General features: G+C 55.7%; 1 protein-coding gene across 1 annotated transcript in view; it reads left to right on the top strand.

Annotated features, from left to right (window-relative positions):
• Nucleotides 1-631: 631 nt before the first annotated feature.
• PLXND1 (plexin D1) overlaps nucleotides 632-14,316 on the top strand; it is a 58,166-nt gene continuing 44,481 nt past the window's right edge. Inside the window, exon 1 of the mRNA XM_036267016.1 lies at nucleotides 632-2,127. Coding sequence (XP_036122909.1) covers nucleotides 805-2,127 — 1,323 coding nt within the window. The 5' untranslated portion in view covers nucleotides 632-804. The remainder of the gene's footprint in view (nucleotides 2,128-14,316) is intronic.

Below are 14,316 nucleotides of genomic sequence, written 5' to 3'. Positions count from 1 at the left end.
GCTAAAAAGGGTAAAAGGGGGGAAAACTGCGAGATGGGGGGAGAGAGGGCTGTGGACTAAGAAGGCAGAGAGGGAGAGAAGGGGGACAGAGATGAAGAAAAGGGGGGGGGGGTCCAAGGAATGGGAGTGAGAGAGTTCCAGGGGGAGGGAGCGGAGGGAGCCACGGAGAGAGGGAGAGCGAGCCAAGGACAGAAAAAGAGAGACGCGCGAGAGAGACACACACTGGGAGGGGGGTTGGACGGAGACCGGGAGATACTGAGAGACAGGGGGGTGGAGAAAGAGAGGAAAGAAAACAGAAAACCAGCCCGAGCGAGACGGGCCAAGCGGCCAGGAGGAAGGAAGGAAAGAATAAGCGACGGAGGCGGAGGCGGCGCCGGGAAAGGGAGCCGCGGGCCGTGGACGCCGCGCGGGAGGGTCCTGGAGGGCGCGGGGCGGCCAGACCCTCCGACAGCAGAGCGAGGGCTGGGCGGCCGGAGGGCGGGGCGAGGCCAACGGGCTGCCCTGGGAGCGGGCCTGGGCGCTAGAGAAGGTGGGCGGGGGGCGGGTAGGGGCTCGAGGGCGGGGCGCGGCCGGGCCGGGCGCGGCGCGAGGGCGTGTCCGCAACGGAGCCGCCCCCGCCCCGCCCCCGGCTTGTGCTGCGCCGCTGAGCCCGGCCGGGGCGCCGGGGCCGGGGGCGGCTGGCGCGGGCAGGAAGCGCCTCGCGGCCCGGGCCCGCCCCCCGCCTCCTGCCTCCTCCGGGCTCCGGGCTCCCGGCCGCGCCGCGCCCCATGCACTCGCCGTGCCGCGCAGCCCGCGCAAGCCCGGATGGCTCGTCGCGCCGCGGGCGGCGCACCCCTTAGCGCCCGGGCCGCGGCGACCAGCCCCCTGCCGCCGCGCCCGCCATTCCGGGCCCCATTGCGGTGCCCGCTTCTGCTGCTGCTGCTGCTGCTGCTTGGGGCGGCGCGGGCCGGCGCCCTGGAGATCCAGCGCCGCTTCCCCTCGCCTACGCCCACCAACAACTTCGCCCTGGACGGCGCGGCAGGGACGGTGTACCTGGCTGCGGTCAACCGCCTCTACCAGCTGTCGAGCGCCAACCTGAGCCTGGAGGCTGAGGCGGCCGTGGGCCCGGTGGCGGACAGCCCGCTGTGTCACGCCCCGCAGCTGCCGCAGGCCTCTTGCGAGCACCCGCGGCGTCTCACCGACAACTACAACAAGATCTTGCAACTGGACCCCGGCCAGGGCCTAGTGGTCGTGTGCGGTTCCATCTACCAGGGCTTTTGCCAGCTGCGGCGCCGGGGCAACATCTCGGCGGTGGCCGTGCACTTCCCGCCCGCCGCGCCGCCCGCCGAGCCCGTCACGGTGTTCCCAAGCATGCTGAACGTGGCGGCCAACCACCCGAACGCGTCCACCGTCGGGCTGGTGCTGCCGCCCGCCGCCGGCGCGGGGGGCAGCCGCCTTCTCGTGGGCGCCACGTACACCGGCTACGGCAGCGCCTTCTTCCCGCGCAACCGCAGCCTGGAGGACCACCGCTTTGAGAACACGCCTGAGATTGCCATCCGTTCCCTGGACGCGCGCGGCGACCTGGCCAAGCTTTTTACCTTCGACCTCAACCCTTCCGACGACAACATCCTTAAGATCAAGCAGGGGGCCAAGGAGCAGCACAAGCTGGGCTTCGTGCGCGCCTTCCTGCACCCTCCGGACCCGGCGCCGGGCGCTCCTTCCTACGCGTACCTGGCCCTCAACAGCGAGGCACGTGCGGGCGACAAGGAGAGCCAGGCGCGGAGCCTACTGGCGCGCATCTGCCTGCCTCGCGGCGCTGGCGGCGACGCCAAGAAGCTCACCGAGTCCTACATCCAGTTGGGCTTGCAGTGCGCGGGCGGCGCGGGCCGCGGCGACCTCTACAGCCGCCTGGTGTCGGTCTTTCCCGCGCGCGAGCTGCTCTTTGCTGTCTTCGAGCGGCCCCAGGGGGTCCCCGCGGCCCGCGCGGCTCCGGCCGCGCTCTGCGCCTTTAGCTTCGCCGACGTGCAAGCTGCCATCCGCGCCGCGCGCACTGCGTGCTTCGTGGAGCCTGCACCCGACGTGGTGGCGGTTCTTGACAGCGTGGTGCAGGGCACCGGGCCCGCCTGCGAGCGCAAGCGCAACATCCAGGTACGTCTAGGCATGGGTGTGCAGGGGACAGCTCAGGGCGCCCAGGGAGAGCGGGCCGAAGGAGAGCGGACTGGTAACTCGGCGGGTTTTACGCTGAGGGGGTCGCTGGTGCGAGGTACTGGGACCCAGACGTGCGTGTGTGGGGCACAGGTGCATTTGCAGGTATTTAGGTATACTCGTGAGGATACAGGTGTGAGATCAGATGGAGGCATTGGCACGTATATAGCCCAGGTGTGCGTGTGAGGTCACTCAAGTGAGTGCTGGGTTACAGGTGTCCATACCTAGGTGTGTGGGAGGGGTCCAGGTTGTGGATGGGTCCGGGCTGAAGAGAGCTAACGGTGCATGTATAGCCCAGGTGTGCACCTGGGGGTGGGACATAGGCGGTGAGCTGAGCACACAGCAAGTGAGTGCGTGTCTGACGAAAGGCCAATGGTGGGGAGGTGCCAGGTCCCGGAGGGTGTGCACGGGTAGGAGTGGGCCCTGAGGCTCAGGAGGGATTGAGGAGGGGCCCGGTGTGGGGGCACTCCAGCTGGGTGGGAAGGGGACCCAGGTTTCTGAGGCTGGGTTGGGGAGGGGCAAGGGGGCTAGGTTGGGGGATCAGTGTGTGTTGAAGTTGTGGGGATGTGACACAGGATTCAAGAGGGTACTTTGTGCAGTTCTCTTCAAGGAAGCACACCAGCAAGAGGTCACTTCTCCAGGGGGGCCCTGGGAAGTGGAACCCTGAACCTTTTCCACACTCTGCATCTGGATCTGAGTCTGGGGAACCCATTTGCACCCGTTTTGCCACTGCTCTAGGAAGCCTCCGTTTCTCTCTGCAAATGCGGAGCAGAGCCCTCCTTGGGGCAGCCCCCAACCCCCACCCACCGTTGCCCTGCCCCATTCTTTCTCTGTGGTCCTCAGGCGGTGGCAAGAATCTCACGAGCTTAATTATTCTCCTGTGGGTGTGTCCAACACTGGGGCTTAGAGAAAACACAGATTCCTTCTCCTGTAGTCAGGCTCCCACGGCTGCCCACCACCCGGCTGGCTGGCTGCCCTGAAAATAAAGGTCATGATTGGTAAGCAGGGCAGACTATCCCAGGGAGCAGCTCCCATCCACAGGGGCCAGCCAGGTCAGGGCCGGCTGCCCAGCACTGTGGTTGAGACATCCACCATTCCTCTCCCCTGAGTTACATACCCCAATGGGAGCCCTCAGGGCTAGAGGAGTGAGGGGAATCAGCCCCACTCTATGGAAGGAAGACCCTGACAGGGGCCAAGGCCTTTCCTCAACCTTTCCAGGCTCTATATGTCCATCCAGGCCCTTGGTGAGTCTGTCCCCTTGGGCCTCCGGTAGTCTCCTCCTTTCCCTCTGGCAGGAAACTTCCCAGTTCCCAAGGTCCCTTATTTTCAGCCTGGTCTGGTACAGTGACTCATTCTGCTGAAGGGGGCTGGGACTTCTTCTTTTTAGGGGGGCAAGGCCTCTTAAGGAACACAGCCCCAGGGACAAGGTGGCCAAGGGCCTCCTCTTGACCCCAGGTGGGGTGAATTCTCTGCCCTCCTCAATCACTCTCCCTGTGTCCTCCCCACCCCTTTTGTGTTCCCCATACCCAGCTATAGGCACAGGCCAGTGCCACGGGGCAAGATCCAGCAGATGTGTCCAAGGCTCCATGGTGGGAGTGGGGAGGGTGGTCGTTATACCCCAGGGAACAGTATTAGCATAAGTCTGGGCTTGGTCCTGAACAGCAAAGAGTGACCTATTTTGGCTTCTTCTGCAGCAGTGAGGACTCCACCATCTCCCACCTCTAGCACCAGATAGAAGCTTCAGTAAACATTTCCTAAACCTCTACTGTGTGCCCGGCCCCATGCTGTGCATTGGGGGCCAAGAGTGACTCAGTTTCTGCTCTTGTGGACCATGCAGGCGAGCAGAGGACTGACATGTGGCCAAGCTCTTTAGCCCAGGGGGTGAGGGGGCCAGGAGAAAGGGGCATCAGGCTTCCTGGGGGAATGATATCAAAACAGAGGTGGATGGATAAGTAGGAGAAGAGGAAAGGGCCCAGGCAGAGGGAACAGCCTGTGTAAACGCCTGGAGGTAGGATACAGCAATGTGGGCTGGAGCAACTGAAGGTAGTCAGTGTGGCTGGGGGAGTGGGGAGGTGGGTGGGGCCTGCATGTTGGCTGTATTATGGAATCAGAACTGTATCCTGGGGACATGGGAGCCATGAAATTTTAGCCAGAGGAGTGATATGATCTGAATGAGCATCTGCATGTGGAATGAGAATGATAATAAAAGTACCTACCTCACAGGACTGTGGTGGGATTTGATGAGATAATACCTGTGAAGCTCTTAGTAGAGTGGTCAGCACACGTGCTTGCTATTACTATGATTATTTTTATTAAACAAAATTCTTATTAATGAAACACTTTTTATTTTATTTTTTGTTTATTGATTTTAAAGAGAGAGAGAAAGGGGAGAGAGAAAGAGAAAGATAGATTTGTTGTTTCACCTATTTATGCGTTCATTGGTTGAGTCTTGTAGGTGCCCTGACCGGGGATCTAACCAGCAACCTTGGCATATTAGGATGATGCTGTAACCAATTGAGCTACCCAGCCAGGGCTTACTATGATTATTTTAATATAATTATTTTAGAAAGTCCCTAGGTGACTGGTGAGAAGGAAAGATGAGAGGCAGGGAGAGTAGTTGGGAGGCTGGTGCCATCTCCCAGTCAGGAGATTCATTCATTCATTCCCAAGTATTTTTTGAGTACTTACCGTGGTGGGCACTGGGCACAGCATTGCAGGCAGTGGGCCAGGCCTTGTTCTCCAGGGGCATAGAGGGAAGCAGTGGCTCAGGACAGATTTGTTTGCCAGTATGTAGCCCCAGAGGTGGAGATGGACAGGATGGAGGGGAAGGAAACTGCCCATTCTGGCCCAGCATCAGATGGAAGTTGGTGCCATGGGCTAGGGGCAGCACCTTGTTCTTCCATCTGTTCTCCAGGGACATCTGACCTCCAGACAAGGGAGGTGGCTTGGCCAGGTCTCTGGAAACCGAGCTTTCTACACTTGTGTGTGTGTATTTTTTTAATCCTCACCAGAGGATATGTTTTTATTGAATTTTAGAGAGAAGAGAAAGGAGAGAGAGAGAAACATCAATGTGAGAGAAACACTTATCAATCGGTTGCTTCTTGTATGCGCCCTGACCAGGGATCGAACCCGCAACCTGGGTATGTACCCTGACTGGGACCTGAACCTGCAGCCTTTTAGTGTATGGGATGGCACTCCAACCAACTGAGCCACCTGGCCAGGGCCCACAGTTGTTTGGGGAGTCTCTGTCCCCTTTCGCCTCTGTCCGGGTGATCTTGGGCATTTCTGCTCCTTGCCGGGCAGGCTTTGCTCTCTGCTTTCCACCTTTAAAACAATGAAGTCTCAGCATCCTCTGCCACCTTCCATCTAGGAATCTGGCAGAGAAGGGAGGAGCTGCTGAGGTGTGGGGTCAGAGGCAGGGAACCTAGGTTTCCCCCACCTCTCAGAGGGCCCCAGCTTTGTCCCTGATTGTTTTTGGCATATTTAGGGCTGTTGGACTATTTTGAGAGAGAAAGTGAGTGAGAAAATTAGCCTTATTGCATGTAGCATGGATCCCTTTCCTCACCTCATGTTTGAGGCAAAAGCAAGTTGGGAAGTTACCATAGCTATCAAGGGGGAAACTGAGGTACAGGGTCACCCAGGAAGGCAACGGCAGGCCGGCAGGCTGGCCGAGTCTTCCTTCCTTCCCTGATCTCCCCCACCATCACCTGTGAATGACCATGGTATTTGTGTGTTTAAATCAAAAAGAAAACTGACAGGGAAATGTCAATGCTGCTGGTTTCAAGGTGTCTTTTTATAGTAAAGGTGAAAAAAAACCCTGAGGCAGTTTTAAGCTGGCATGTGGTGGGTGGGTGCTCGTTGTCAAGAAGGCGTTTTCTGAACCAATTTAGGGGCTGAAATGCTGGGTGGAGGTGGGGGAAGACAAAGCTTCCAAGATGGGCTTTACATTTGGAGTTGGGATGGGGCTGGGAATGAACTCCCCGTGGCGAAGGGTACAAGCAGAGACACTTGGTAGGACTTAAGAGAAGGTTCCCATGGGGTTGGCCAGAATGACCTTCTAACCTAGAGAGACAGGGCTTGGGCCAGGAGACTGTTAATGCCCCTCCTCCCCACCCTGGGAATGTCATCCATTTGGATTCTCAGGTAGGTGAGGGTAAAGCTGACATTGAGTTCTGTTCTCCTGCCTGTACGCTGTGTGACACAGGGTAAGAATTATTTACCCTCTGGGTCTCATGCTTTCTCATTGTAAAGCTGGCCAGTGTCTTCTGAGGATGTGGGCAGATCCAAATTTCACGTGCGGTACCCAGGAAATAGCAGGTAGAGGAAGAAAATGCATGAGAGAAAAGTGTGTTCTGCATGTGAAACAGCCCGTGGGGCAGGGGGTGCCGAGAAGGGAGGATGCTTTGAGGATCATAGCAGACCCTGAAGGTGAGCAGGCATGGGGCGAGATAGAGGGGTGAGGCAAGGGCAGGTCTAGTGCTGAGGGGCCCCAGGGAGCTCAGAGGCAGGAGACGGGAAGAGTGAGCCTGATGCCACTGCTCTTGATGGGGTTAGACACTGAGCTGTTGTACCTGAGGGGTGTGTGGAGGGTGGGCGCCCTCTTGGCTCTCCAGGGCTGAGCTCTCCAGGGAGTTCTGAGCAGGGACACTGTGCTGGCCTCACAAATACCAGTGCCTCTGATCTCACAGCTCCCCTCCCCATCTTGAGGCAGGAAGTGCTGTTATCCCCAGTTTACACACGGGAAAACTGAGGCCCAGGGTCACACAGCTGATTAGCAGGAGTGGGATCTGCAGACTGGCTGTCTGACTGCAGAGTCCACACTGGGTGATGGCTGCTGTGAGCTCTCTGTGGCAAGTTCTGCAGTTATTCCCCTCCCCCCACGGAGATTTGGGTGTAACCCCCTTCTGTGATAGCACCTCCAAGCAGGCCCTGAATGGAGCCAAGACTGACGATGCAGTGACCCAGATCCAGAGTGGGGTGCAGGCAGCTGGGACGTCTGCAGAGGCCAGGCCATAAGTTGGGGGCTATGGCTGATGGGGCCTCCTTTAGGAGTGGGAGAGGCAGGGGAGCACTTGGTCGCATTGATTGCTGAAAATGGTGTTGTCTGGACTCTGGAAGGAGTGAGCCCTGGCCTTTTGGGTATGCGAATGAGGGATGTGGTCAATTTGAATGGATTCAACACATCCCTTTCAACACTGACCCCAGCCCTACCTGCTACTGGGTACTGGGATCTGGGACTAGGCAGGCTTCTCCCTTCCCTCCAGGGCAGCACCTCACAGTCCAGAGTTTTCTAGGAGGGTGGCTAGAGGATCTTTCATAGCCCTGGCTGTGGCCACAGTTAAGACCTGCCACACCCAGGCAGGCCCAGAGTGGTGGGTGAGTGCTGGACCCTGGTGACAACTCCCTGGATTGAAGTCCTGGCTTAGCACCTTCTTGCTGCGGCCTTGGGCAAGTTACTAGCCTTCTCTGGGCCTCCACTTTCCCATCTGTGAAGAGGGCTAAGCATAGGGAAGAATGGGGCATCCTGGTGTTCGGCATAGGCCATGTGTGAGCCGGTGTCAGCCCCTGCAGACACCCTCTACAAGAGTTCATTTTGCCTGCCCACGGCTGCTGGTTTTCATGGAGATTAAGGAAATAGGCTGGTCCCAAGTTCTGGTTGCTGCAGGGAGAAAGACGTGATGTATACAGAGGAAGCATGAGGGCGTGAGCCCCGGTAATGAGGGGCCCCTTCCCCTTTCTGGGCCTCAGTATTCTGATCTGAGTTGGGGCATGGGGTGACAAGGAAGTCCTCACCTGTCACCAAAACTGCTCCCAACAGCATCATTGCTATTCCTATTGTTATTGTCTCTTAGGAACTTATTCTGTGTTGGGCACTTTTCACAGTACTTTACATGTAGTATATCTTTAAAACAAAAAATTTTTTTCCTTTATTGATTTTAGAGAGAGAGGAAGGGAGAGGCAGAGAGAGAGATAGAAACATCGATGAGAGAGAACATCGATTGGCTGCCTCCTGCATGCCCCACACTGGGGATCGGGCCCACAACTCGGGCATGTGTCCCGACTGGGAATCGAACCAGTGACCTCTTGGTGCAGGGGTCAGTGCTCAACCACTGAGCCACACCAGCTGGACTACATGTGGTATATCTTTTAATACTGCCAGAAGCAGAATGAATTGAGTGTTATCCCCAATCCACTAAAAGGGGAGACAGAGGCCCAGAGAGACTAAATGACTGGCCTGAGTTCACACAGTGGGTAAAAGATGGAGCTGGTGCCTGGCTGCAGAATCTCTGTTCATCACCTTTCATCCCTGGGTCCTCTGAAAACACTGACCAAAGGGGTGTGAGCCAAAGGGACCCTGAGGTCTCAGTGGGAAGGGGCGAATGAGTCCATTTTAAAGGTGGAGAAACTGAGACCCAGGGAAGTTCTGCTCCCACTGGGGCTGCTGTGGGGAGTAGTGGGAGCCCTCCAGTGGGGCATATAGAACTTCCAGCCCCAGTGCCCAGCATGGCCCAAGCTGGGGTCAGGCCCCCAGGTGTGGGGCCCCGTTCCCAGGACGGCAGCTGTTTCTACCTTCTTCCCCCAGAGCCCAGCACCTCCTGGGCAACATCTGCTTGTGTGTCCTCCTGGTAGGGGGTGCTCTGAAGTGTGGCAGTATGGGGGTGCTCAGCATTGTTACATGGCAGCCCCCATAAGGGATGAATCAGACCCTGTCCCTACCCTATAGCCTCCAGACCCCTCCTCCCCCCAGATGCTCAGGGAGGAGAGCATGACAGAAGACATGCTGCAGTCTGAGCCACATGCTGGCCAGCCTCATTTGATGGAGTCAGGGAAGGCTTCCTGGAAGAAGGTGATGTTGGAACAGGACTTTGACAGATGGGGCTGCGGAAGGCATTCCAGGCGGAGGGCACAGCTGAGGCAGAGGCCCAGAGATGTGGTAGAACATGGCGTGGGTAGCAGGCAGAGATGAAGCCAAGAGTGTGTGGGGTCTGGGTTGTAGGCCAAGAATTTGGACACTCCTGTGGGCTGTGGAGAGCCAGCAAGGTTTTGGGTGAAGAGCAAGACAGTTCATCTGTTTCTAGAAGGGACCCGTGGGTGCTGGCCCTGAATTAGTCCTCGGTGTTGGCAGAAGCAGAAAGCTCTCTCTCAGAGCCCCCACAGCGGCTGGACCAGGTGACTCCCCAGGGCTTCTCCAGCTCTGACAACGGTGTGGAGATTGCCATGGAAACCAGCAGGTCCCTGCATGGGGACGGGCCAGGAAAGTCTCCTGGCACCAGCCATGGGGATTTGGATCCCGGCTACTACCCCTAGAGTGCCGCTGTTTTCTTCTTCCAAAGCCCCTGTTTAGGCCAGGGCAAACCTTACAGGCCACCAGGATGGGCCCACTCTCCTGATGATACTGGATGCCACCTGGATCTGCCCATCTCTGGGCCAGCATGGCTCGCCCCGCCCAGTCCACCATCCCTTATACTGAAACACGATAAATCACGTGCTGGAGGAGGGGGGAAGCTCTGAACTTCATTATGAGGCCCAGCGAGGCCCCAGTGGGGCGTTAATGATATAGCACTTTCTGCTCTGATCGGAAAATAATGGGGGTGGGGCAGTGGGCAGAGGCCTTGAAGTGGAAGCCAGGCCCAGGAAAGGAGCTAAAGGGGGATCAGCACCCACCCTTGCCCCCCATGCCCCTCTGAGGATGTGTCCACCATCTGTGTTTGAGGTCATTGCACCCTCTAGAAGTGTCCATCTCCTTGATGAGCATCAGTTTTCCCAGCTTGCAGCCCAGGGCATCTCCATGTCTAAGTGGCCACACTCCCAGCAGCTGTTGACAGCGCCCGACAGGGCAGTGGATGAGAGGCTGTGGTGAAGGGTGAGGGCTCTGGAGCCTGCCTGCTTTGGTTTGAGGTTCCCATCTGGACATAATGGCTGTGTGACTTTGGGCAAGTCACTTCACCTCTCTGTGCCCCAGTTACCTTTTCTGTAAAGTAACATCAACTTGTTAAGGTATGGTAAGGGTTGAATGAGGTTATACAGGCAGAGATCTCTGCACACAGTAAACAGTAGTTGATTATTATTGTTGTGGTTGATACTAGTGTATTGTTATTGTAAGTTGTCATTTCCCAGCTTGGGATTGGTCTCTGAACTGGGATCAGGGCAACTGGAGAGAGGGACCCATGTGTCACCTCCATGTCCCCAGGCAAGGGACCCAGCTGAGAGATGTTTGCTGGGGTCCCCAAGCCAGCCCTGTCCCCTCAGCTGTGCCCACAAGCAGTTGTACAATGACTCTGGGACCAAGGCCAGCACCCCCAGGGGAGGATGGTGTGAGTTCCAGTCCCCAGGGCCCCTCAGCCCCAGGAGGAGGAAGGCGGCCTGTGCTGGAGAGGCAGCTGCAGCTGCAGCTCTCAGCTTCTCCTGGCCTGCATCCCCTTTAGGGAAGAAGCTGGGACAGAAACTGTTCCTGGAAAGGAGGGGCCAGAACCACAGCACTCTGCCACCCCGCCCCCCGTTAGAGCTGGTGGGAGGGAGTGACTTTTCACTGGGGCCAGGGAAGAGTCGCTGGCTGCCCATCCCACACTGTGCTCCTTTGGGACCCTGGGGGAGGGCTGGAAATGGGGCCAGGCTGGACTGGAATGAGAAACAGCTTCGAGAAGGGGGAGCTGAGTGTCTTGGGGGCCACGTCCAGCTAATAAAACAATGGTTGCTTGAGTCAGCGGCTGTGGCCTTAGTTCCCAGGCAGGCCCTGAGTGGAGCAGGCCCTGCTTGGCTCCCAACATCTGGGCAGCACTGCTGATCCAGTCTCAGATGCTTGATTTTGGGAAGCGGTAGGGTGGCTTATTTTGGGGGCTCCCCAATTCTCAGGCGTCCTTGAGCTTTTGCCTGCTGACCCACAGAGCTAACTGGAAACATTTATTATGGGGGTTGCTGTTACTGTCCCCACCTTACAGATGAGACTGAGGCTCAGAGAGGATGGGGCTCCCCACTATGTTAAGAGCCATGAAGCTTGGAACGTTAGGAGCCTCAGCTTCTGTCTTTATGCAGACACGACCAGAGTGTGTGTACCACCCCCGCCCCCCATTCCAGTATATCCAGGCTGTGACTTCAGCCTGGGGGCTGTCCCTCCAGACTGTGTCCAACCTGTTGTCAGGGCCTGGAGTATTAGTTGTGGGTGGGTGGACACTTTATGTTTGGTGCCTGGCCAGTGGGTTCACACAACCCTTACTGATGGTGCCCAGATGGTCTGGATGACTCGGTGCCCTGGGACTGGGTGACTTGCCTTCTCCAGTGAGGAGGCTGGGGAAACTGAGGCTCTGGAAAGGTCTGCCTGAACTGCTGTGTCCATTACCATTTGCCAGTTCATCCTGCCTGATTCAGACAGCCTAGGGCAAGGTGGGGAATTAATTTGCTGTGTGTCCTGAGGAAGCCTCTGCCCCTCTTTGTGCCTTGGTTTCCCCATGACATTACTTTTCTTTCCTTTCTTTTTTTTAGTGCCTTGACCAGCAATTGAACCAGCATCCTTTTGGTGCATGGGACAACACCCAGCCAACTGAGTCACACCGGCTAGGGTGGCTTTGCTTTTCCTCTCCAGCTCAGGGCCAGGCCTCCTGTTGTTTTCTGGCCTGTTGGCCATCCTCTCCAGCCCTGGCCCCTTCAGGAAGCGAGCGTCTTGATCACCTACAGGGAGGTGCTGGTATTTCCTCTCTGGGCAGCAAGCGGCTTCCTCCTTGGCATGGGAGCCATTGCCAGAGGCCCCCCTAGGATGGAGTCCATTCTGACCCCTCTCAGGGCTTGCAAACAGTAGGCCCATAGCACTTTCCATGCCTCAGTTTACCCTCAGTGCAGGTGTCAGCTCAGTGGGCCCATAGCCCAGTATCTACAGTGTTCAGAGAGGCCCCACAAACTGAAGTGGGAGGGTGGAGTTGGGGTTTGGGAGTCGTAGGTGTGCCTTCAAACCCTAACCTGACCATGTGCCCTTTGGTGACCTTGAGAACACTTCCTCCTGTAACCTCAGAGCTTCTGAAGAAGTGTAGGGGAAGAGTTACTCAGCTGGGGTTTGTAGGAAGCAACAATCTAGGCCCTCTTGTGTAGGCCTGGCTTTTTTTTTTATCCTCACCCAAAGACATTTTTCCATTTTTTTGTTCCGATAGAGTGGGAGTGGGGGGGTGGGAAACATCAATGTGAAAGGGACACATTGAGTGGTTGCCTCCCCGCACAACCCAGCCAGGGCCGGGGACAAACTGCAACTGAGGTACGTGCCCTTAGCGGGAACCGAACCCAGGACTCTCTGTACCGCAGGCCGACGCTCTAACTGCTGAGCCAAACCGGCCAGGGCTAGGCCTGGCTTTTGAGGCCTCCTGCAGACTGTACCTGTCAGACCTCATTACATTGTACCCTGCCTGGTCCCTGCTGGCTCCCTCTCCTTTAGTTGTCTCTAGGGCATCTCCTGGCCCCTCCTCAGCTGTCCAAGTTAAGGGAGAGAGAGTTGGCCTGGACATGGGTTGAGGGAAGCAAAGGGACTAGCCAGATCCAGTAGGGCCTTTAAGGCCTATGAGCAAAGTTAGGGTTTATGTTGTGTGCACTGGGGATCCATTGAAGGCTGTTGAGCTGTGGAGGGGGCAACTTGCTTTGCATTTTTATTGATGTTTGTTTGTTTTTAAATAAACTTTTTATTTTGGAATAATTTTAAATTTACAGGAAAGTTACAAAGATAGCACCCCCCCCCCCCCCCCGCCATTGCTAAGGTCTTCCATTACCATAGGGTATTGTCTAAACTAAGAAACTAACATAGGCTAAAACAACAATGAGGTATCACCTCATACCTGTCAGAATGGCTGCCATCAACAAAGCATCAAACAACAAGTGTTGGCGAGGGTGTGGAGAAAAGGGGACTCTAGTACACTGCTGGTGGGAATGCAGACTGCTGCAGCTACTATGGAAAACAATATGGTGTTACCTCAAAAAATTAAAAATTGAACCTCCATTTGACCCAGTGATCCCACCTCTAGGAATATACCCTAAGAAGCCTGAAACACCAATCAGAAAGAATATATGTACCCCCATGTTTGTAGCAGCACTATTTACAATAGCTAAGATCTGGAAACAGCCCAAATGTCCATCAGTAGACGAATGCATAAAAAAGCTGTGGTACATATACACAATGGAGTACTATGCAGCAGTAAGAAAGAAAGATCTCTTATCCTTTGAGACGACATGGAGGGACCTGGAAAGTGTCATCCTAAGCGAAACAAGCCAAACAGAGAAAGACAAGTATCATATGATCTCACTTATTTGTGGAATATAATGAACATAACAGTATGAGGAATGGGGTAACCCCAGAGACGTGGAAGTGGGGTACAGACCGACTATCCCCAGAAGAGGGGGTGGTAGGGGAGAGATAAACCACAGAACTTATATGCATGTGTGCATGAACAATGGACATGGACAGCAAAGCTGGGGACAGAGCGGGGAGGGTGGTGGGAATCAGTGGGGGAAAAAAGAGAAACATCTGTAACAAAAATAAATTAATTTAAATAAAAGAAAGAAAGAAAGAAAGAAAGAAAGAAAGAAAGAAAGAAAGAAAGAAAGAAAGAAAGAAAGGAAAGAAACTAACATAGGCAATTTACTTTCACCTAAACTCCAGATTTTACTCCACGAATGTACTTTTACTTTTCCAGGATCCCCCTTTGTATTTAGTGCTTCACACTTTTAAAGGTTCCCTTTGGCTGCTGTGGAGGGTGAGTGGGAAGGTGCCCACTCACCTTAGCCCCCAGCCCAGGAGTGGTGAGCAGGCCATCTGTAGTCTGCTACTTAATACCCAAAAGTGTGCTTTTCATTCCTGGCAGTGAAACCTCACCTGCCCAAGATCACAGTTCAATAATAATAAAAAACTTGAGGCAGGGCCCAGCCAGTGTGGCTCAGTGGATTGAGCATCGTGCCATGTACTGAGAGGTCCTGGTTCAATTCCCCGTCAGGGCACATGCCTGGGTTGTGGGCTTGATCCCCAGTGGTGGATATGCAGGAGGCGCCGATCGATGTGTATCTCTCACATCGATGTTTCTATCTCTCTCATTCCCTTCCTCTCTCTAAGAAATCAATAAAAATATATTGAAAAAACACACACAAAAACCCTGAGGCAGGAAG

This window comes from Molossus molossus, unplaced genomic scaffold (assembly GCF_014108415.1).
Source record: "Molossus molossus isolate mMolMol1 unplaced genomic scaffold, mMolMol1.p scaffold_m16_p_18, whole genome shotgun sequence".
Classification (NCBI taxonomy): domain Eukaryota; kingdom Metazoa; phylum Chordata; class Mammalia; order Chiroptera; family Molossidae; genus Molossus; species Molossus molossus.
This window is presented reverse-complemented; position numbering and strand designations above follow the sequence as displayed.